This window comes from Saccostrea cucullata, unplaced genomic scaffold (assembly GCF_032062105.1).
Source record: "Saccostrea cucullata isolate Sc308-1 unplaced genomic scaffold, CSIRO_AGI_Scuc_v1 ctg520, whole genome shotgun sequence".
Taxonomy (NCBI): domain Eukaryota; kingdom Metazoa; phylum Mollusca; class Bivalvia; order Ostreida; family Ostreidae; genus Saccostrea; species Saccostrea cuccullata.
In genome coordinates, this window is record NW_026930967.1 from 366654 (window position 1) to 391385 (window position 24732).

Sequence of the window (24732 nt, forward strand, 5' to 3'; positions counted from 1 at the left end):
CAAAAATAAAATTGCTCACAGTACCTAGCTCTAGTTTGTTTTGTTTTTGTTTTTTTTGTTTTTTATGATGGATTGTATTGCTTGACCTATATGGGTATATTATGCAATAATTAAAGAGGTAATTAATATTATCTTTTAAAAACGTTAACATTTTTTAATAATGTTTCCAATATCGTGTGGGGTTTCATTTGGGGGGGGGGGTGAATGTGCTTTCTAAATCGAAATTATGTGCACATTTAAAGGAACGCCGATCGATTTCATAACTACGTACTACAAACAAATACCCAGAAAAATACCAGTCCCGCTAGCTAGCATGATTACTCTGAACAGTGCATGATATGTCAAGGAACCTATATTTACCCCCACCCACCCCTTTCTTCAGATCAGAGTAACTGAAATTGCTGTCTTTAGTAGCCAGCTTCTTTAATGAATATATTTCAAAATGGATAAAAAGAAGCAATTTGGGGGGGGGGGGGGGGCACGAACCAGGGCAAATTGGCGTGAAGGACCAGGGATTCGTAGATTCGAAACTAATGGGTTGATATAGACGCTCAATGCAGGATTTCTCCTAGCTCTGTATGGTCATGCAATTTTGATTTTGAGAACGTTCTCACTGTTTTGAGGGCCACTGCTAGGCCTAGTTGACGCCTTCCAATGTAAGTTTTATTACTTTGCTATTAGGCTTAAGAGTAACAGAACTATTTTATTACAGCGTTGAACATCTACTACACGCAAATCTGACGCGTTTGTAAAGTGCCAAGTATTGCCTACACTTTTGGAAAGTTTGGTGTGTACATGCACAGACCTCTAAATATCTATCAATAAGCCGTTATATGATTGATCAGAGTGATATATATATACCCCCTCATGTGTAGGTCCTATGTCGAAATATTCAAACTTTGAGAGGTTATACTACCATCACTAAAATAGTAGATTTACCTGTTTATGGTAAGTAAAAAATTCCACTCCTCGGACGGACCGAATCAGAGCACAGACACCTGACGAATGGATAATGTACCCCCATGTCTAATAAAATTCTCAGAAGCTGGTGGGGTGGGGATGAGTTTACACCATCCATTCGTCAAGTGCCTGTGAACCAGAGAGCTACAAGCTTTCAACAGACCACCGGCAACTGAATTTTTATCAGTCAGTCACTCAATATGCCAAATATTGGAAAAAATTCTACCCCCTCTATATATAAATACACAAGGTGTGCAACGCCATTTTTACCCCCTGCTCGATTCAGGCTTCAATTTAACACATAAATCAGATAAACCTACCCGAGCTGAAGGCTCAAGTGAGCTTTTCTGATGACATATTTTGTCTGACTAGCTGTCCGTCCAACTGTAAACCTTTTCACATTTCTGACTTCTTCACCAGAACTACCTGGCCAGTTTTAGCCAAACTTGCCACAAAGCATCCTTGGGTAAAGGGGATTCAAGTTTGTTCAAATGAAAGGCCACTCTCTCATTCAAGGGGAGATAATTCAGTAATACTGAAAATTTTGTAGCATGGTTTAAAAAAATCTTCTTCTTAAGAACCACTGTACCAGGATTTCAAGATGAAACTTATGAGGAAACATCGATCCTCAGGTAGTGTAGATTTAAATTTGTTCAAATCATGACCCCCTGGGGTAGGACGGGGCCACAATGAACTATTACATAGAAATATATAGGAAAATTCTTTAGAAATCTTTTTCTCAAGAATAGTAAAGCCATGATTGATCATATTTATATGGAAGCATTCTCAGGTAATGTTGATTCAAGTTTGTTCAAATCATGACCCCTGGGGTAGGACAGGTCCACAATGGATAAGCAAAGTTTTACATAAGAAATATATTAGAAGAAAAAAATTTCAAGAACAACAAAGCCATGCTTGGACACATCTATATGGAAGCATCTTCAGGAAGTGTTAATTTAGATTTGATGAGATGGTTTAGTTGGACGACAGGGAGGGGGGGTTAAATATAAAGGGCAATAAAGCCACAGGTAGTCAAAGAAATATCCAAGCATCCTAGTTAGTGTAGATTTATGTTTGTTCAAATCATACCCTCTCCCCTTTAAGGATTTGTTGGGACCACTTATGGGTTTAAACTATTCAATAATAAACTCTTTTTTTCCCAGCCACAGTGCTCAGGTGAGCAATGTGGCCCATGGGCCTCTTGTTTCTGATCTTGGTGCAGTGATGAATCATGATATTCAACCTGGAACTCTTTTGAAATTGATGCATGTAAAAATCACTCATCTTATTACGTTTCTTTGAGAGACGTTGTACCAAGTTTTGGGGCTATATAAAGTATTTAATTCTTATATGGGAGGCCAATTCTGGTCAACAAGATAATATAACAGCTAGACTGTGCCTTGGTTGACAATGGTTTTCTTGGAGTGATAATTCTCAATGTTACACTCAACAACATGCAATATCTATGTATTAAGATGACACTTTTTTCCTCTTCTATTTCTGCAACATTTCCCCCCTATAAACACCAGCTCCTGGCCTGGGAAAAAGTGGGTCTGGTAAATAAATGCAGGGCAGGACAAATAGAGACAGAGTTAAGCAGGGATTGTATCATGTGAATTTGAGGAATCAATGACGATGATCAATCGATTCGCCTTCAATGCTTTTGCAAATTATCACGCAAGCCACTGGATTGATCACATCATGAAGCCAAAATATCCTATGCTTATTCCTTAAATTATATTATAATGCCATAGGATGTTTATCCTGAGCAATAAATAAATTACAATTACAAAAAAAAATTACAATATTAATATAATCTGCTGTATGCATTTTTCCAGTGAAAGAGAGAAATGATTTAGTCATCTGTATTATCCTCCAAAATTGCTGGATATAAAGCTATTCCTCCAGTGCATTATAATTTTTTATATATGCAGGTAAAATTTTGGCTGGCTTGTCAAAATTTGCCCATCTTTCATAACTGAAGGCCACCTTGACCTGTTAATATTGCTTGGACTATACATACTACTGTTATTATGGTATTTGAAATTTGCCTGCAAAACAATGATATTTTCACTTGAGAGTTTATTGTGAGGATAATTAGCACTTCTGTCATGGTAAGATGATAAAGCTTGAGCAAAGAACTTTAAATTCACCTTTCAAGAGATTTAAAATTTAAAATTGTTAGACTATACTCTTGCCTTTTGTTTTATGCACACATTGTAATATGCCAGGCCTATATAGGTTGGTGCCCCTAGCATGAATTGATTAGACTAGATGTGAATCCATAAAGCAATCAATATTTGTGCTATATTGACAGGATGGCAGACCTGGGTGTGCTGAAGCCTACCTCAGGTAGTCAGGACTTTCTGTTTGATTTTTCCACCACCCTCCAACAGATGGTGGGGGATGTCCATTTCTACTCCACCTGCCAGGAGCCTGGGTGTGATGAGAACACCTTCTGTACACCTGACACTGTCGATCAGTGTCTAGCCTTCCTCAATCAGGTACGCATTGATTTTATAGGTAAATTTGTCAGTGATCAACAACAATATCATAATATTATCTGTGAAAGAGTTGTTATAAATGTCCACTACTTAAACACATTAAATGTAAAAGATAAACAAAACTACAAAGTCTGAATAGGAACAAAAGTTAGCTTTTATTGTGAAGGCAGAACAGTTTGATAAACTATAGACATTGTTATCTGATAACCAGGAAATGGTACAGGTAAATGACCCCGCTGTGATTTTAACAATTCCTGTACTATACAAACATTACATAACAAAGTGATGTACACAAACTGACAGATGGCCAGGTATTTATACATTGTGTGGGTGGAGGATGTATCACTGGTTCTATTTAATGATGGCAGTTCTGTTTGGTGCTGTAAAGGTATCTATGATTACAAAAATTTATCATCTGCCTCCGGTAGATAGAGCATTAAATGTCTGAGAATGGTAGAAAGTACATTGCAAATTTAAAATGTAAATGAACCTTTTAAATCTTTTTTCTTTTAATTTTACGCAATATGTATATGTAATGAAGTTTTCATTTTATTTTTAGACGGGGTCACGTGACCCCGTCTTTTAGTTTACTCTCAGAGGCCTAAAATAGAAAACGGAAGCCGTGGTGATAACAAATGAATTAAATCTACGCATACGAAAGAGTGCAGAAATTGTTTCGATCAAAACATAAACATTTTGTATCAAACTGAAGAAATTGATATGAACCTTTGTCTAACTCAACTAATAAAGTATTTTGATAATTTAAAACTGAAAATATTAACTGTAAATAACACTAGTAGACAAAGTACTATCCTGCGTATTATTATGACTGTGTACGCATCATCCATTGTTTACTTCCGGAAAAATTATTAGTTCGTACCTGATGAAATTCGGAGCAGTTCAGAAAGGTTTCCAGACTGAGCAATTATAAAAAATTTCTACTTCAAATCAAATTAAATGAAAAATGTGAATGTATATTATTCATAGTTTTATTTTTAGTATGTTAATGAAAAAATAAAGTTGTTATTAAAACTCGTAAAAAAAACAACACTTTTGTGAAATCTAGCATGAAGATTATTTTGACCCCGTCTTTCAGTACTGTCTCAGTACTTTGATTTATTTCAATCATGCAAGTACTCAAATTCATAACTTTTGAAAAGATGCATGTCATAGTTTTAGATACATATAAGTTATCTCCTTTTTAAAGGAATTAGAAATACAAAAAAATCAAATTTAATTAAAATGCATTATAACTGTTAATTGTGATGTGTCCTTACAACTAAAAAGTCTTGCCCCAAAACATTGATTCTGATTATGTGGATTAAATTCATGCAAAAATAAATTTAGTTTAAAACATAGGTATAGTCACTGTGTTATATAAAACAAATAAAAAATGAAAGAATGATAAAAAGGATCCTCCAGTGTTTGAGGTTAATTGTTGTCATAGATATGATTTTTATTAGGGATGAATATCACAAAAAATTTCGTATCGCGATATATCACGATTTTTTTCCAAAATATCACGATAAAATCATGATATTTTTACAAGAAATTTTTACATAGATTTTTAATGAATTGTCATTATTTTTCTTTAAAATATTCTAGAAAAACAAAATTTCACTTTTTTGAAATTTTTATGTACATAAAATAAATCATGTTTAGATGGTAAGATGCCGTTCTTTTCACCTTTTTCAACATTCTTTTAGACTTTCTATAATTATAGTAATTTGAAAGATTGAACAAATAAATGAATTCTTTCTGTACTTTATAATATGTACGTAAATACCAGTATTTTGGTGTCTGTATCACAATACGTATCACACAACAAAAAATCGCGATGTACCGGTATATCGATAAAATCGCACATCCCTAATTTTTATGCAACCATTAACCGCTACATGTACTGACTTACTGGACAAAACAGAGAACCTTAGGGAACTCAATAGACATGAGCTCCCTGGCAACTTATTTCGTGAATTGAAAAAAAAATTATGCCTAATTGAATTGATAATTACTTTTTTTAAAAATTCTACTCTGCCTATTAAATCAATAATGAATTTATTTTAGTAATGTTTTACCTTGAAAATATTTGAAAAGTATAACAAAAAAGATGGTGAAATATATTTCATGTCATTCCAATCTTGATTGAATTTCTATATTATTGTTTATTGAAATAAAAGTTTTTATTTGATCACATTATTTTCCAATCCTTTTTCACATTATTATCTTAATACCTGAGCTGAAAGTTCAAGTGAGCTTTTCTGATCATCCGTTGTCCGTCGTCCATCCATCTGTCTGTCAGTCTAGCTCTCCGTCTGTAAACTTTTCATATTTTCAACTTCATCTCAAGAACCAGTGGGCCAATTTTAAGCAAACTCAGTAGAAAGCCTTTTTGGGTGAAGGAGAGTTTAAATCATTAAAATGAAAGGCAAAGTTCCCTTACATGGGGAGATATTCAAGAAAAGACAAAAAAGGGTGGGGTCATTAAAATAACTTCACAAGAACCACTGAGCCAGAAAAGCTGAAACTTATGTTGAAGCATCCTCACCATGTATATCCCAACATGCGGGGTGTATGCTATGTTGTGCGCGGGGTGTATGCTTCCGAAGCGAGAGAAAGGGGGTCAATGTACGTTCTTTGTCCATTTTCTCAACTTACGGATATTTTTCGCCAGAAAGCATATGCCTACGGAAGAAAGCATTATCTAAGGAGTATATGGATACCTATGAATCCACTGGACACCTTCTAGTTTCATCAAACACCTCAACACAATTCCGAGGATCGTAGCAAGATTGACGCAACACTGTGTTTATGATCGAATATCAGAACAAATCTTTGCTTTATTGTCACTTTTATATTATTGTTAAATACATGTTTACAATATAAACGTTTGTACAAATTGTCTGTAAATAAAACAGTTCGTATATAAAGATATTGACGAAAAATCAATGTTGTGTCCGGGGTGTATGCAACATGTACGCGGGGTGTATACACCCCATGTTTTTCTTAGGATTGTTGTGCGAAGTATCAATGGAAATTTTATTTACACAGGTTTAAAAGCGACAAATAGTGTTGATAAAAGACCTTACTACGAATGCCGAACCAAAAAGTAATTTCCATAATGTACTGAAGTAAAAAACAAAATAACTAAATTTAAAAAAAATTAAAAACAAACTATCATATTCAAGGATAAAAGACGCTAGATATGCAAGGAGCGATTGTTATCTACATTGTAGATGGCGCAATGGTCTAAAAAATCTCTCCAAAGCCCCCCCCCCCTTCTCCAATCCCTGCATTGAAGACACTTTGGCCTTTCTTCGGCTCGTTTTAATCTAAATATCTGGCTTGTTAAAAATAATAAAACACTACATGAATGGTGTATTATGGATAAATCTTTTTATTTTTGTTTCTGCAACATTTATGTTATCAATACATGTATTTTCAAGCATTTATGACAGTGATGTAGAATCTTTTTTGAAGGGGGGATACCCGAAAAAAAAACCCTTTAGATAAGTGGACTAGCTATAAAAAAGGGGGGAGGGTTTATCAAACTCAAAACTCCTAGATCAGATGGGGTTGTTGGTCCCGTCTTTTTTCAGTACCAATTCTCTCTTTGCATTGTATGGCTATGCTGCAACAAAAAATAGGGGACAACCTGACTTTCGATGAACATTTTCTGTAGTGAAAAGTTGTGTCTGGAACGAAAAGGGGGGGGGGGGGTGATATTACGTGTCTGTATGATATATTAATTTTCCTTTCAATTTTTGCAATATTTGGACTCATTTTCCCTTATCTGATAAGATTTCGTATTTTACAAATTACAATAAACATAAAGCCGGCTATAAAAATGCACATTTGTAATAAGGGACGACAATTTTCTGAGGGCATGCACAATTGAAAAAAAAACTGTTTTTGGTACAATTACATTTTCACGTTGACGTGTAATTAATATCAATGAATGTCCACTCCCCCTTTATTTTATTATTGTATATACACGTAGTAAATATACCCCCTCCCCCCCCCCCCCCCCCCAAAAAAATGACCTAAGACACAAAAACAGCCTCTTCCGGCCCATTCCTAGAAAATATGTACTCAGTACAATACAATGCCTCAATATTACACAAATAGTTTACTGCCAAATATGGGCTTATGGGGCCAAAGTACACAACGTAAACTATTACGTATTACTATTACGCATACTACATGAAGGAGAATAATTTTATTTTTGGTGTTGAAGACATTACAAAAATCTAAATATTTTAAAACTCACTTAAAATATATTGAAAAAAAGTTAAACAGAAATTATGAGGAAATGTTAAAAATGATGCATGTGTGAAGCATTTATTAAGGAAGGATCTGAATAAGGTGCCTTTAAATCGAAAGAAGGGATGAATTGTTGGTTATCACATTAAACAGTTAAACAAAGTACCCTGTACATTTACTTCCATATGCACGTAAAGCCAAAAGTACGACGAACGTATTATTTCCAGTAAATCGAATTCATGAACCTGAAGTTGTGCTATTACAAAACTGGTGAATAATTAAGAAAAAAAAAGAAATTTTATCACAAAAGTCAGTTGTTAAGAATTGTTTTAATTACATTTCAGACAATGATACTATAGAATAAAAAGAGGGGTATACACCCCGCGCACAACATGTTGCATACACCCCGGACACAACATTGATTTTTCGTCAATATCTTTATATACGAACTGTTTTATTTACAGACAATTTGTACAAACGTTTATATTGTAAACATGTATTTAACAATAATATAAAAATGACGATAAAGCAAAGCTTTGTTCTGATATTCGATCATAAACAGTGTTGCGTCAATCCTCGGAAATGTGTTGAGGTGTTTGATAAAACTATAAGGTGTCCACTGGAATCACAGGTATCCATATACTCCTTAGACAATGCTTTCTTCCGTAGGCATATGCTTTCTGGCGAAAAATATCCATAAGTTGAGAAAATGGACAAAGAACGTACATTGACCCCCTTTCTCTCGCTTCGGAAGCATACACCCAGCGCACAACATAGCATACACCCCGCATGTTGGGATATACATGGTGATCCTGGGTAGTGTAGATTCTAATTTGTTCAAATCATGTCCCCTGTGGGTGGATTGGGGCCACAAAAGGGATCCAATTTTTATATTTGAAATATATAGGAAACATGTTTAAAAATCTTCCTGTCAAGAACCATGCCATAAAGCTGAAATTAATGTGGAAGCATCCTGGGGTAGTGAAGATATGAAATTATTCAAATCATGACACTGGAGGGAGGGGGGAGGAGAAATCTGGATAAGAATTAACAGAATGGCCAAATTAAGTTACTCAGATAAGCGATTTAACCCACAGGCCTCTTGCTTTGTATTTTTTCAGAGAAAATGAAAAAAATATTTTACTTGCAAATAAGATGCTATATGGTTTAACATTTGCTGTAAATAAATACATTATATGAATGTCTAATAAAATATGTAAAGAAAGGATGGTTAGACTATAATATTGAATTTTTTTAAAGTAATATACGCCGTATGGATGCCGATTTGTATGTGAAACAAAATGATTAAATGATTTGAAAAACATAAAGTACGTGTAATGAAAAAATAATATTTCCACAAAATTTAACTATAAAACTCGTTGTAATAACAGAACAATAAAGCAATATCTGCAATCAAGAATTCAGTCTTTTCATGAATATTGATAAAGGAAGTGCGTAAACAGTAGGTCTAAATATAGACACGTATGTCCACGGGAAATTATAGACAACGAGGCACGTTGCATTTTGACAACGATTATTAATAAAAGGTTAATATGTGTTATAACAGAGTATAGATGGTTGATACTGATTACATTTTTTAAAGATGTTATATTAATAGTAACACGCCATCCATGTCAAAAGTGAGTTGTATCTCATAGGGCTTACCTGTTTTCTTGACGCCGTGTTTGTTTATCAATCTAAAAGTAGCGACGGCGTCACGTGGTGGATTTACTTAAAAATAGACATTATTCTCCTTGCAGGATAATAAATAATTAAAATTTGATAACTTTATAACGAATTTTATTTAAATGGTGTAATTTACAGCATTTTCGTAACTTTTATTGGTAAACAAAATATATAAATTTCCAGCCGTATTTTAAAATGGCGCACGTTATAGCGTATATTACTTTAAATAATTTTTTTTTATGAAAATAAAACACATTTTTAGTAAATATTTTTAAAACCTATTGTAAAAAACTAGTCACAACTAGGGAGAAAATATTTGTCATATTTTAAAAAGATTTTTTTTTTCAATGGTATTGAAGCATTAGATATCTATGAAAAAAATTGAAACACAAACTTTAAATGCCTCTACATGTGTATATTGTTTTTAAAAATGTCTGGGTGGCTACATTTCATTTCCGTATTGATTCCAGGTTTTGATTAACTGAGTGTTGACATGGTTACTAAAAATAGAAATTTCTTTGAAATGTTTTCAAAATGCTACTTCACCTACAGTTTTAATTTGATTGCAATAAAAGCCTATGCTATACCCCATGTGTTGGCATCAGCATCTCCCGGGTTAAAGTTTTAGGAGCAGGTCCATTTCTAAGTAACTGTAAGCCTTACCTGGACCAAACTTGCATGGATGATACATCTAGGGAATACTAAGGGATGTACACTACCAGACATGCCTAGGATTTTGAATCTGACCTACATTTTTAGAAGTGACCAAGTTGAGGTTTTTAGAGCCTAGTAATTATTAGCCCTACCTGGACCAAATTCCCAGGGATGATGCATCTAGGGATGGACACTACCAGATTTGTTTTGGATGCTGAATCTGACCTACATTTTCATACATCATGTCTCAAAATTGAACAGGCAATATTTCACACACAGGAGTACCTGGTACATATATAATCTCATATTTTTCTTAGTTATGCACAAAAACACGCCTGGCTGATTTAGATTACCAAGTAAAATTTATGAAAATTAAAAATATTCAATTGATTAGAGAATTTCTGACAATTTTCTCTTGAAATCGTACACAAATGAATTTGAATCTACCAACGTCTTAGAGAAAAAAATCACTAAATACCATAATTCTAAATAATTCTCAACATCTAAAAATTAATACTCATATGCTGACGAGATGAATTTTATAAAACAGCCTTTTGAATGTGTATACCCTCATTTTGGGGATATGATTTTTTACTACCATTCTTTGCAAAATTTGGAAAAAAGTAGAATTTTAAAAGATGGTACAGTCTTAAAATCAATTGAAATAGATCTCAAGTCAATTTTCATGAAAATATGAAAAATTTTTGGTCCATACAGGCAATTATAATGCCATTGTGTCTGTCTGTATGTGTAAAATGATTAGAATTTATAGATCCAACAAGCAATTGAGTACCAAGTGTAATTTTTTCCATTAATAATATGTATTCAATGTCTTATATGCACAATGACACTATAATAAACATTTAGATAGTTGATTTATATTTAAACCATTGTGTAAGAAAATCACTTCAATAGAAAAGTGACAATAGGAGTTTTATAATAGGTTTATAAAATTAGAACCAGATCCATAAAAGTATGGGCCTTCCTTAAATGAGAAAAACAATATAATTATATATGGGTTATACTGAATTTTACATAGTGAACCAACAGCAAGGCCATGTTATCATGTTGATTTTAAAGCATACCCAGGATGTGTTTTTCAAGTTAGGTTTTTTTTTTGATACCTTGGAGCAAAGGCCTTTAGATTGCTTAGAAAAAAAATGAGGTGTTAAAAAAAAATAAAGGTATCTTTTTAAGGACAGATGATACAAACAATTTTTGTCTCGCCTGCGACGAATGTCGCGAAGCGAGACATAGCGACCATAGATTCCGTCGTCGTCGTCGTCGTCGGCGTCCAACTTTTGGTTAACCCAAATGTCAAAGTTTTATAAACTGCAATAACTTTCTCAAATTTTATTCAGTCTTCTTGAAATTTGGACACAATATTCAGTATGGATAAAAATTTATATCCCAAGTATGATTTTGAAAAAAAAAATTCAAATTTTTCCGTATTTTTTCCTTAAGTTGGACTTAGTTTTTTCATGATAATTTATGGTGAAGACCTATATTCCAGCAACTATAAGTTATAGGGATATGATAATTAGTCAGTGGATACATCATGGGTAACCACAAACGTCAGTACCAGAATTAGGTCATCTTGACCTACATTTTTCTGCATGAGTGACTTTGGTTAAATTTTTGGTGGAGGTCCATATCTCAGCATCTATAACTTATAATGGCATGATGATTTGTCATTGTACAGGTTATAAGTAACCAACAACATCAGTACCAGAATTAGGTCATTTTGACCTACATTTTTCTGCATGAATGACTTTGGTTAAATTGATAATGGAGGTTCATATTTCAGCAACTATAACTTATAGTGGCATGATAGTTAGTCAGTGGATACATCATGGGTAACCACAAACGCCTGTACCAGAATTAGGTCATCTTGACCTACATTTTTCCGCATGAGTGACTTTGCATAAATTTATGGTGGAGGTCCATATCTCAGCAACTATAACTTATAGTGGCATGATAATTTGTCAGTGGATACATCATGGGTAACCACAAACGCCTGTACCAGAATTAGGTCATCTTGACCTACATTTTTCTGCATGAGTGACTTTGCATAAATTTATGGTGGAGGTCCATATCTCAGCAACTATAACTTATAGTGGCATGATAATTTGTCAGTCTACACATCATGGGTAACCAACAATATCAGTACCATAATTAGGTAATCTTCACCTACATTTTCTGCATGAATGACTTGATACATATACAGTGGATTTGATTTCAAAATGCAAGTTCAAATTATTGCGACTCATAACACGTTGCAATATTCGCAATAATAAAAACATCACAATAATTTGTGAATTTACAGGGTATATGTATATATATATAAATGCCAATATAATCGCCAAGGGATTAGATATTAAGTCAGCTGTTCCATTTCTTTATTATTGTATTTTTGAGTTATTCCTTCTGAAATGTCAATAAATGCTTCAGTTTATCAGACAATCATTTCTTACTAACCACAGCGACAGCAAGACACAGGGTTGCGGGCAACCCTTACGTACTTTTTTCTTTTGAAGAGACTTAATAACATGTCACAAGTTTAGAAAAGTGGATAATTCTTTAAAAAAATTATCCTAAGAACTGGAAAATGAAATAGACTTGGAAAATATTAGTAATATATCAATTAAAAAAACAAAAAGACAAATCACACTAAGTAAAGTTTTACAGGTGAAAACATATTTCAGAATATGTTATCTTGGTGCTAAAAGTGCAATAAACCTTAGAAAAATATACCAAGCCAGGTGATTTCTAGGAAGAAAAACAAAATGACAAAAATTCATCAATATCATATATATAGGCTAATTTTTACCATTTATCTTTTCCTGATAAAATTCATCTGGCTTGGTATACTTTTCTAAAGATTATATTACACTTTTAGCACCAATATAACATATTCTGAAATTTATTTTCATCTGTAAACCTTTACTGAGTGTGTTATATCCATATTTGTAATTTTATTGAAATATTACTAATATTTTCCCAGTCTATCTCATTTTCAAGATTTTTGGAGAAAAAATTCTAAGAATTATCCACTTTTCTAAACTAGAGACATGATATTAGTCTCCTCCAAAAAAAAATTTGTTTGTATCATCTGTCCTTAACACACAATTTTCTTAAGCGATCCAAAGGCCTGTGCCTTGGAGGATAGGATATTTCAAAATATGGAGTACTATGAATTTGTGTGAAAGTAGGAATATACCAAGTTTCTCTGAATATTTTTATGAATAACTGCAGGGCCAAGATAAGTCATGTAATTGTTGTGGCCCATGGGCCTGTTAATGATTCTCACAATATTTCAATCAATGGTAGATACCGTCAATGATTTAATTGAGTAATTAGTTAATTGTTCACATCCGTACTATAGAGTAATCACAGCACACCAACTTTTGGTTAACCCAAATGTCAAAGTTTTATAAACTGCAATAACTTTCTCAAATTTTATTCAGTCTTCTTGAAATTTGGACACAATATTCAGTATGGATAAAAATTTATATCCCAAGTATGATTTTGAAAAAAAAAATTCAAATTTTTCCGTATTTTTTCCTTAAGTTGGACTTAGTTTTTTCATGATAATTTATGGTGAAGACCTATATTCCAGCAACTATAAGTTATAGGGATATGATAATTAGTCAGTGGATACATCATGGGTAACCACAAACGTCAGTACCAGAATTAGGTCATCTTGACCTACATTTTTCTGCATGAGTGACTTTGGTTAAATTTTTGGTGGAGGTCCATATCTCAGCATCTATAACTTATAATGGCATGATGATTTGTCATTGTACAGGTTATAAGTAACCAACAACATCAGTACCAGAATTAGGTCATTTTGACCTACATTTTTCTGCATGAATGACTTTGGTTAAATTGATAATGGAGGTTCATATTTCAGCAACTATAACTTATAGTGGCATGATAGTTAGTCAGTGGATACATCATGGGTAACCACAAACGCCTGTACCAGAATTAGGTCATCTTGACCTACATTTTTCCGCATGAGTGACTTTGCATAAATTTATGGTGGAGGTCCATATCTCAGCAACTATAACTTATAGTGGCATGATAATTTGTCAGTGGATACATCATGGGTAACCACAAACGCCTGTACCAGAATTAGGTCATCTTGACCTACATTTTTCCGCATGAGTGACTTTGCATAAATTTATGGTGGAGGTCCATATCTCAGCAACTATAACTTATAGTGGCATGATAATTTGTCAGTCTACACATCATGGGTAACCAACAATATCAGTACCATAATTAGGTAATCTTCACCTACATTTTCTGCATGAATGACTTGATACATATACAGTGGATTTGATTTCAAAATGCAAGTTCAAATTATTGCGACTCATAACACGTTGCAATATTCGCAATAATAAAAACATCACAATAATTTGTGAATTTACAGGGTATATGTATATATATATAAATGCCAATATAATCGCCAAGGGATTAGATATTAAGTCAGCTGTTCCATTTCTTTATTATTGTATTTTTGAGTTATTCCTTCTGAAATGTCAATAAATGCTTCAGTTTATCAGACAATCATTTCTTACTAACCACAGCGACAGCAGGCGAGACACAGGGTTGCGGGCAACCCTTACGTACTTTTTTCTTTTGAAGAGACTTAATAACATGTCACAAGTTTAGAAAAGTGGATAATTCTTTAAAAAAATTATCCTAAGAACTGGAAAATGAAATAGACTTGGAAAATATTAGTAATATATCAATTAAAAAAACAAAAAGACAAATCACACTAAGTAAAGTTTTACAGGTGAAAACATATTTCAGAATATGTTATCTTGGTGCTAAAAGTGCAATAAACCTTAGAAAAATATACCAAGCCAGGTGATTTCTAGGAAGAAAAACAAAATGACAAAAATTCATCAATATCATATATATAGGCTAATTTTTACCATTTATCTTTTCCTGATAAAATTCATCTGGCTTGGTATACTTTTCTAAAGATTATATTACACTTTTAGCACCAATATAACATATTCTGAAATTTATTTTCATCTGTAAACCTTTACTGAGTGTGTTATATCCATATTTGTAATTTTATTGAAATATTACTAATATTTTCCCAGTCTATCTCATTTTCAAGATTTTTGGAGAAAAAATTCTAAGAATTATCCACTTTTCTAAACTAGAGACATGATATTAGTCTCCTCCAAAAAAAAATTTGTTTGTATCATCTGTCCTTAACACACAATTTTCTTAAGCGATCCAAAGGCCTGTGCCTTGGAGGATAGGATATTTCAAAATATGGAGTACTATGAATTTGTGTGAAAGTAGGAATATACCAAGTTTCTCTGAATATTTTTATGAATAACTGCAGGGCCAAGATAAGTCATGTAATTGTTGTGGCCCATGGGCCTGTTAATGATTCTCACAATATTTCAATCAATGGTAGATACCGTCAATGATTTAATTGAGTAATTAGTTAATTGTTCACATCCGTACTATAGAGTAATCACAGCACAGCATGCAGTCTATCAAGGAGGTAGATAACATAACTCTTATTTCCTATTTACTTTGACAGGAATTACTTTCCCTGGGGTTCCAAGCTCTGTCATATGACAGTCAAAGTAAGATGACAAGCCTGATTAACCGCCTTTACCAGATTTTGTGTCTGTATCAGAAACATGGCCGAACAAAGGAGGAACTGGAAAACAGGTCAATCTTGTAGTTTTCATACTTCTAGAGTCTTGCCTCAGAGTAATGCTTTATTTATCTCTTAATTAGTATGGCATTTATCTATTGTGTCAGGCCACAAAGGTATAATTAAACCATGCAAGTAAAACAAACATTTAAATAGATTTTTTTGTGATCATTAATTTAAAATTTTTTAAAAGATTTAGACAAGTGAAACTTGATTTTTAAATTTACAGATTTTTTTTTCTCTAAAAATGTTGGGTAGGAATAGAGAAAGAAGAAGAAGTAGTCTTTACTGCATTCTATGTTTCAGAGTGACAGGGAACCTAGGACCTTATTGTCTTTTGAATAATACTAGCCATCAAGCTTAATTATGATATGAAATTTTTTCAAAGATCATAAAACCCATTTGAGATTTTTTGAAAAAGATAAGAATCAAAATAGATAAGACATTGAACTGTGTAAGAAACTAGCAATTTTTTAATTAAAAAGGATACTCTAAAAAAAACCCTAAAAGAATGTAATTTTCAAAAATAGCATCAATATGATCTGGCATTATATACACATATCTTTAAAATATACAAACGCATCGATTTCACTGTATTTGTAAATACATTATGAAAGAAATTCATGTTTAACAAAACTTTGCAGATTGCTACGTGTCAACAGTGAATGTGAAAATTACCAACATGTAATCGCAAGGTTGAAAACAGAAAAGGAGAAACTTGTGAGAGAAATAAGTGTAGAGCAGGAGAAAAGCCGGCAACTGATGGTCAAACACAAGACGTCCACAACAAAACTCAAGTCCGAGAAGGAGGAGGTAAAAAAAAAAAACCCACTAAAGGATGGAAATGTAACTTTAGGTTAGAAAATCATGGTTAAATTAATATTATGTTTTATTCTGATTTTTGATAGGTGAAGAGACTTACAAGTGTTATCAAGGACAGAGATACACAATACAAACATGACTTAAAAAAGAAGGAGAGAGAATGCAATAAATTGAAGGAGAGAATCCATCAGTTACTGGCTGATAAAACGCCTAATCGGAGAGTAGGTAAGAATCAGGGATCAGTATTGCCAAAAATTTCATATCGCGATATATCATGATTTTTTCCCACAGTATCACGATAATATCCTGATATTTTTACAAGCAAATTTTACAATGTATCTGACCTTTGTTACATTTTTTTTTAGGTTTAGATATTGCCTGCTCCTTACACAGTTCTGATGGCAGAAGAAGTACATGGAAAACAACCTCCAACAAGTATGTGGCTTACTGCTAATACAGAGCTCCAAATCAAAAGGACTCATTTACCATCAAAGCATTGTCTGTGCTTATTTTTTTCAGTGTAACATTATATATAAAGATTTTAAGAATATTTTTTTCTATGATCTGTAATCTTTATAAAGTTAACATTAATTTTGACAACTTTCACAATGACCCTTTTAGACAAGATGAAATGTACCAGCAGTTGATCTCAATGTATGAGGAGAAACAGAAGAAACTATTGGTAGAGAACACAGAATTGAGGACCAGTCTAAAACATGTTTACAAAGATGTCAGCAATGCACTGGGCCTTCATGATCACCTTATCACTACAAAGGTTTTTATTTTAGCCATCTTTGTTCTTAATTGTCTTCATACATATACATTTATTTCTGGTCTTTTCTGATTCTGATTTAACCTACATCATAACTTGATTAAAACATTAAAGAAACTTCCTATTGAATATATGTACTTTATTTTTGTTGTGTAGAGTACTCCCTCACAGGATGTGGAGTCAGGTTCCAGTGAGGAAGAGTTCACAACCTACCCCTCAGCTTGTAGTTATAGGACTCAGGACTCAGATGGTAAGTTTTACAACCAATAAATAGCTGTAGGACAATTTACCCATCATTCTCTGGTGTGAAATATGCATACTCTAGCAGTAACATTTATCAAAAGAGTAAACCAAATAATAGAAACGAGCATGTTTTACCGGTTGCAAACAATTATTTCCTAATTCACTTAGATATCCTCTTTGACAAGACCTTAATTTCCAAATAATCTATAATTTTAAACCAAAGACCTTGAAGTTTGACCTTCATTTAAAAAACATTGTCCTTAAAAAAATTTCATAGGACAAGTACACCTAGAGGATAGAAAAAAGTACACCCAGAGGATAGAAAATGGTCCTTTTTTTGGTGCTTTTTAAATATAGAAATATCCAGAACGATTTTTTCTTATCATAGATTTTTAGTGGGTGATTGAAAATCTTGCAAATAATGAAAAGGAGGTAACTTATAGAGCTTCCTGTCCAAATACAACCATTAAGCTTTAGTTCAAAATATGCATTAATATACATGTATTTTCATATATGAAATAAGTGGGAGAGGAAGAAAATTTAATTTCAGGAATTTTTTGGAGGATGGGGTGTTGTCTATCCATGAATTATTATAATCATTTGATATGATTCTATTTTAGGGTACTTTCAAATGCCTTATGACATGATTAAGGAAACATTAGAGACCATGTTCAAAGAAAGATCAAGGAAATTGAAAGAAAGGAGGAAAAGAAAGCTGCCAAGTGAGTGAGAAAATACATGATCTCCCATTGTTTGTAATATTCAATCCAATGAGTTGAGTGCTTTTATCCCTGGACCTTAGGAAGGGGAGAAAAACATGGTTCCTTGTATAAAAAATTAATCTAACCACAATCCATGGGAAATTAATTTTATTAAATGTGTTACACATATCTGTTTCATATTTTACACTATTTTTTATATAATGAAAGAAAATCCACAATATTTGATCAGATTTGTACAAAAACATTTGACATTACAACTGTGGATATGAAAAGGATATCCTATGAACTATATCCTCTCTGTAGAGGCGAAAACTTTTGATATCAAAAAAGTTTTGTAGAATTTCAAGTTTATAATTCCTATATATCATTGAGAGACTAAGCAAGACTTCTTCAAGATCTCTCTGTGAGATGGTTAAGCCTAAGGAAATACATCTGATAAAAGGAAACTGGAAACTAGATTGTCTGTCTTAACTTGAGGTTTATTTCTACAAATGTCTAAAATAAATTTCTGGAGCAGATTTCTTTTCAAGTACTTCTGTGCCCTACATTAATCAGAGATCCATGTAAGATGCTTCTAGTGTGTTTCATTAAATGAGTCCAGGTTTCTATTGCTGCAATATTAGCAAAAGAATGACCAGGTTAAAGTTTTTTGGAGCATGTGTCATTTTCAAGTGACCTTAACCCTATATTGATGAAACTTGCATGGAAAATACATCTCAGGATGTACCTTACCAAGCTTGCTTTGGATGCTGGATCTGAGACCGACATACATTGTCTGAATGAGTGACCTGTTAATGTTCTTGTAGCAGGTTCATTCTAAACTATTTGCATGGATGATATGTTTAAGAATGCACACTACAGGCCTGCTTCGGATGCTGAATTTGACCTATATTTTTCAGATGAGTGAAGAGGTTAGTTTTGGGGGGAATTTCTTTCTAAAGTGACTATAAGCCCTATGTTAACCAGTTTTTCACCTATGATACATTAATTGTTGCACACTACTAGATAATTAGTTTAGTGTGGGACTTTGTCTTACTTAAAATTGAAATGAGCCCTATAATCTCTGAGTAGCTACCATATGCTTAATTAAAATGACAGTTTAGAATATGTTTTTCATTGAGTTTAACAAAATATTAAGCCTAAAAGCATCATATTTTTCCAAGGGGTAGTTATAAAGCAATTCATTTCCCATTGAATACACAATAATTACAAATGGTCTACAATTTTTGTTTAGGATGAGGATTTGATCAGTGCAAGACAAGGAGAGTTTGTTAACACACCTTTGTATTGATAAATGAAGGAGAATACTCTTTCAAAGCAAGGCCGTTTTTGGGATCGCTAGTAGTAATATATTATTTTACACATTGGTTACTTTTCTGGTATATGCTAAATTTTCTTTGCACAGCTGTCTTTCAAAATGTTTTGAATCTTCAGTTATTTTCTGCAACTTTACTCAGGCATACTTACTAAAATCTAGAAAAATAAAGCATTATTAAAAAATTTTCATTAAAGGCCTGGATAAGTGAGAATAGATATGTACCAGCTTGGTGACTGGTCACAGTAATTACTGTATATACACAGCCACAGACGATAACGAAAGTTACTGGACAGGTGATGGCACGTTAATGTCTGTTTAAAAATGGCAAGAATATATTTAAGTTGAGGTTTTTTTAATAAGTTTTTGATTTAAAAAAAATGCACTTTGAAATATGAGAAAATATACATAAAAAAAAACTGAGTATCAATTTAAGCATTCAATATTTAGATGTTTGATTGAGTAACTCATAAACCAGGTACTTGTTGGTATTGATAAAAAATATATGTGTGTGTGTTTGCTTAATTATTTTAGGTCCTAACAAACCTGCCAGATCTTGTCCCCCTAAGCAGTCACCAAACAAGCATTGTGACTTGGAGCAGCTTAATAAGGAAATGGAGACCTTGAAGAAGCAGATTAAGACATACGAAGATCAGATAGAGAAACATAAAAGGGAGAAGGAGAATTATAAAGAGGTCATACAACAACAGGAGGACATGATTCAGGTCCCATTTATTATACATAATGCAAATAAGATTTATAAAAAGATGAAACTTTTCTTCCAAAAGTGGAATCCAGGGTTAGAGTTGGCTAAATATTAGGAGCAAATTTTACAAAATGCATGAAAGACTTTTTAGCATTCATAAAAAAGATACAATTTTTATGAAACTTTGAGGCTTAATGTAGATTCTAAAAGCTTTAAATCAAGGCCCCTGGGGATAGTGGCTGGTAACAATAGGGGATCAAAGTTTAAAATTTAAAAATAAGAAAATAACTGGAAAGGATCATTAATCAGCAAACATTCCCAAAGATTTGTGAATTTATTTTTTGTTCTTCCAAAAATGGGCCCAAGGGTTAGAGTTGGCTAAAAATTAGGAGCAAATTTTACAAAATGTATGAAAGAGTTTTCTTCTCAATACCTGCAAGGCCATGATAGCCATATTGATTATGAAAATTCCCCATATTGTGTGGGGGATCAGAGGCCTCCTAAAGTTAATAAAATATGGTTCTTTTTTTTTTGTTGAAAAATAAAATACGATGAAGAAAGTTACAGAGGTGGAATTAAAATTTAGATTTCCCGGTTGCTTTTTATTAACATGAAAGCCTGTAAAATGATTATGCTAAGAAAAAAAAAATCCTGCAAAAGCAGTGATTTTCTACCCACATAACTAAAAGCAACTTCAATCCTAATAGTACTTCACATTTCTTTCAGTATTTTGATTTCTTTACAGAATTCCATTCAAATGCACAAACACCAGAACTCGACAGAGCATATTTTGAATGACTCCAAGGTTGAAGAGGAACGCGAGAGTCTTTTAGAGCAGAAGAGATTATTTCATGAAGAGAAGAACCACTTCACAGAGGAGAGGAAACAGTTTACAGAGGCAGCCATTAAACTGGGTAAAGAGGTACGAGTTGTCCAGGGAGATAAATGTTAACTCTCTCAAGTTACTCAATTTGTTGTATACTTTATAATGTGTCAGTCCTGTTACAGGCATATCAGACTTTTTATTGGGAATCAGTCTTGTTTTATACAGTGAAAATCAGCAGATATGTAATAATTTTCTCTTAACTATCCATCTGTGTTCTGCTTTAGAGAAGAGCCTTAGAGGAAGAAAAGACTGCCATTTTAAAGAATCAGTTTCTTCAGATATCACCCTTCAGATCTCCCTCAGACAAATCTACACCTCATAAAGGTAGGTTCATCTGAATCAGTACAGCTCATAAAGGTAGGTTCATCTGAATCAGTACAGCTCATAAAGGTAGGTTCATCTGAATCAGTACACTTCATAAAGGTAGGTTCATCTGAATCAGTACACTCCATAAAGGTATTTCTGTTGTTATAAGTTCTGTATTGTTCCATAATGTGTACCTGAACTCTGCAAGCACTGAAATGATGCAGAATTTCCTGTCACACATGGTCTGGTTCATGTGTCTATTCTCAAACATTCAAATAGAAATAAATAAGTGATAAAGAAAAAAAAAGTTAGATTGATTGGTGAATAGATTGCAATCACTAAATTTTTTACCAATATACCACTTTTACGCACTACTGGTATTTTGTACGATTTCAGTGGATTCCATTCGCCTCCTTCCGTCCACCCCCCAGTTTTCACCGGCTTATCCAGGACAGCCAAAGACTCCCTCCACAGTAGAACTTTTCAGATTCCTGGGAATTACCCCAAAGGAGCAATTCTTGTAAGTGGATCATGCATTATAAATATCAGTATTCCTCTGGGTTCTGTTTTACAAAAGATTTTATAACTTAGTTTAAATATTTTAGATCATTCTAACATCACTTTCTTTATATTATTGTGAGATTATGCTTCATATACAGATTAAATTTACTTCTTTTATCAAAATAAGAATAGAATAAAGTGTAAAAGTAGGTTTTGCATTTCCTATCTAAAGATTTCATTGCTGTGAAAACTCTGTATTTTTTTCCTTCCAGACATGACAAAAACTCTTCATTAAGTGACTCCAGTGAACTGAAGAGATCCCACAGTTATGAGTGCCTTAACAGCAACACCACACTGACCACCTCTAACAACAGTGGCGACCTTTCTGTATTCTCTGAGAATAAGTCTGGTGTAGTCAAGAAATCACTATTCCAGCACCTCTCCTGTACACAAAGTAATGATGATCTGGGAATTTAACAGAAATTTGTTGTGTATCGGAGCTGATTATTTGAAATGTGTTCTATTTTTTTATTTGTAATGAACTTTTGTGAGGGCTGTTTATTTTTCATGACTTCAGCAAATGCATAAGGATTGGATCATACAGCCAAATGAAAATATGTGTTGGGTTTATTTTTTCACTCAAGTGAGCTTTTCTGATAATGTTTCGTCCATCTGTCTGTCTGTAAACTTTTAACACTTAAATTTTTTTCAAGAATGTCTAATTTCAACTAAAATTGTTTCACACCACCCAGAAGGGTATTCAAATTTCTTCATATGAAATACATCCCCCTTTTTCAAGGGGAGATTATTAAGAAATACTGTGGAATCATCAATGTTCAATGATTTTGTGGGTCACCCTTATCCATGAATTAACATTGCCTTATACTCAAAATATTTTTTTCATGGAATCTTCTGTATATACGAGTTATCTTCAATTATGTCCCATGAATCAAGAAAATGTTGTACATTGACCACACAAATAAAAATGATTCCACAGTAGTGATTTAATGATGTGGCCATCTAAAAAATATTACAAAAACCTACGGGGTCAGAAAAGATGAAACTATTGTTTTAGAACATTCTCAGCTTCTTTCCAATCCAGATGGTCAATAGTTTAGACTTTACATTTATGGTTTGTATATGAGACTTTACTTTGTCTTTGACTAATGACTATTGTGGACGATGATGGCCTTTTTATTTTGATATTAAGTGTTATCACTTTTGATGTAAATTTATGTATTGGTCGTCGATTCTGTGTGGAATGCATGGAATTTCACTATTTGCTACAAAGGGTTGGGGATTGTCAGAGTTTTAAAGGGCACTTTATTAAGATGACTGACATAATATGTTACAGGTGTATTGGCATATTTATATATACAATTGTACTTGTATGTTCAGCTAAGATTTTTAACATTTTCTTCTCAAAAATTACTGTACCTACTTCAAACAAACTTGAAATATTCTTGAGTAAGGGGGTGAGGGATTAAATTATTTAAATTTATCAATGAAAAAATGAGTGTTGTAATGTGAGTCAAACAGCAATGTAAATTTCATTGAATAATGAATATTGATATACATGTACAGCAAAATCATCTTCTGATTTTAACTTTTTAGATATTTACATTTCCAATGTCTTTGAGATAAAATTACAAATTTTAAAAATACTTTTTTCTACATAAATCAGCTGGTTCATCAATAGGCATGGTTTAAAAAAATTATGTGCAGGGCAGGACAAATAAGACAGAAGCAGGGCTTGTAGCATGTTGATTTGCGGAATCAAGAGCATGTAAATATACGGAATAACCTTCGGCATTTATGCAAATGATCACACAAGTCACTCAATTGATCACATCATGAAACCAAAAAATTAGAATTAAACAGTTATTCATTAAATTAGTTGAGGGTCAATAGGGGTCTCATTACATGTTCACTGGGCAGAGAGAAAAAAGTGCAATATATGTGATAACTGTAGTTAATAGATTTAAGCTTTTGCTTTTTCTTCTTTTTATTTATTCTTTATTAAAACAAGATAGACAATTGCGAAGATATTGGCTGATGTATAAGTAAGTGCTCAGTAGGCATTGCTGTGGTCTGCAGTAGAGGAAATACCTGGGAAATAGAGACTTGGACAAGGAACAAAGTTAAATACTTTTTTCTTTAAATATATATTGCCCTGATATGAATAAATGATTATAATATATTATACCTTTTCCCTTCTTCCAGAGCAAGAATGGAAAATAATGAAAAATAGCCATACCTCAGACTACAGTCAAGGTATCTTAGAATAAAAGATTTTTCCATAATTTTATTGATTGCAGAAGTATAACTTATTCATTGCATTAATTAACAATGATGTGAAAGTTAATAAAAGGCTTTTTTATGCCCCCATAATCAAAGATTATACTGATGTAGTGGTATACCCTATTCATATGTAATAAAAGTATATTCATATGTATACTGATATAAAAGCCATAGAATTAACCTTTACAAAACAAATGCTTATAAGGTTAAGTTTAAGAAAAGTAGGACAAACTACAAGGTCATGTTCAAGAGGTTAAAATGTTGGTACCCAAAGATAGGTCTTTGCACAAGAAATACACATGAAGTATAGAAATCAAATAACGGTATGAAATTGAAGGTTTGAAAAAGAACTCAATAGCAAAAATTGTTTATGCTTTCATGTTTCATATTCCTTGTGATGGG

General features: G+C 32.8%; 1 protein-coding gene across 1 annotated transcript; it reads left to right on the top strand.

Moving 5' to 3' along the window:
- The first annotated feature begins 568 nt into the window (after window positions 1-568).
- Window positions 569-22903, top strand: LOC134230739 (afadin- and alpha-actinin-binding protein-like). Its single transcript, XM_062712573.1, has 14 exons — window positions 569-656; window positions 3278-3464; window positions 15637-15770; window positions 16401-16569; window positions 16665-16803; window positions 16944-17013; window positions 17200-17353; window positions 17507-17600; window positions 18214-18315; window positions 20165-20355; window positions 21082-21258; window positions 21447-21546; window positions 21925-22048; window positions 22302-22903. Coding segments are annotated over exons 1-14 (1848 nt in total). The 5' UTR covers window positions 569-654; the 3' UTR covers window positions 22507-22903.
- Window positions 22904-24732: the final 1829 nt, after the last annotated feature.

Excerpts from the sequence above, each read along its gene's own strand:
- LOC134230739 (XM_062712573.1), top strand. Across the intron at positions 15,771-16,400 it reads AAGGAGGAACTGGAAAACAG|ATTGCTACGTGTCAACAGTG; the intron begins GTCAATCTTGTA and ends AAAACTTTGCAG. Across the intron at positions 17,354-17,506 it reads ATCACCTTATCACTACAAAG|AGTACTCCCTCACAGGATGT; the intron begins GTTTTTATTTTA and ends TTTGTTGTGTAG.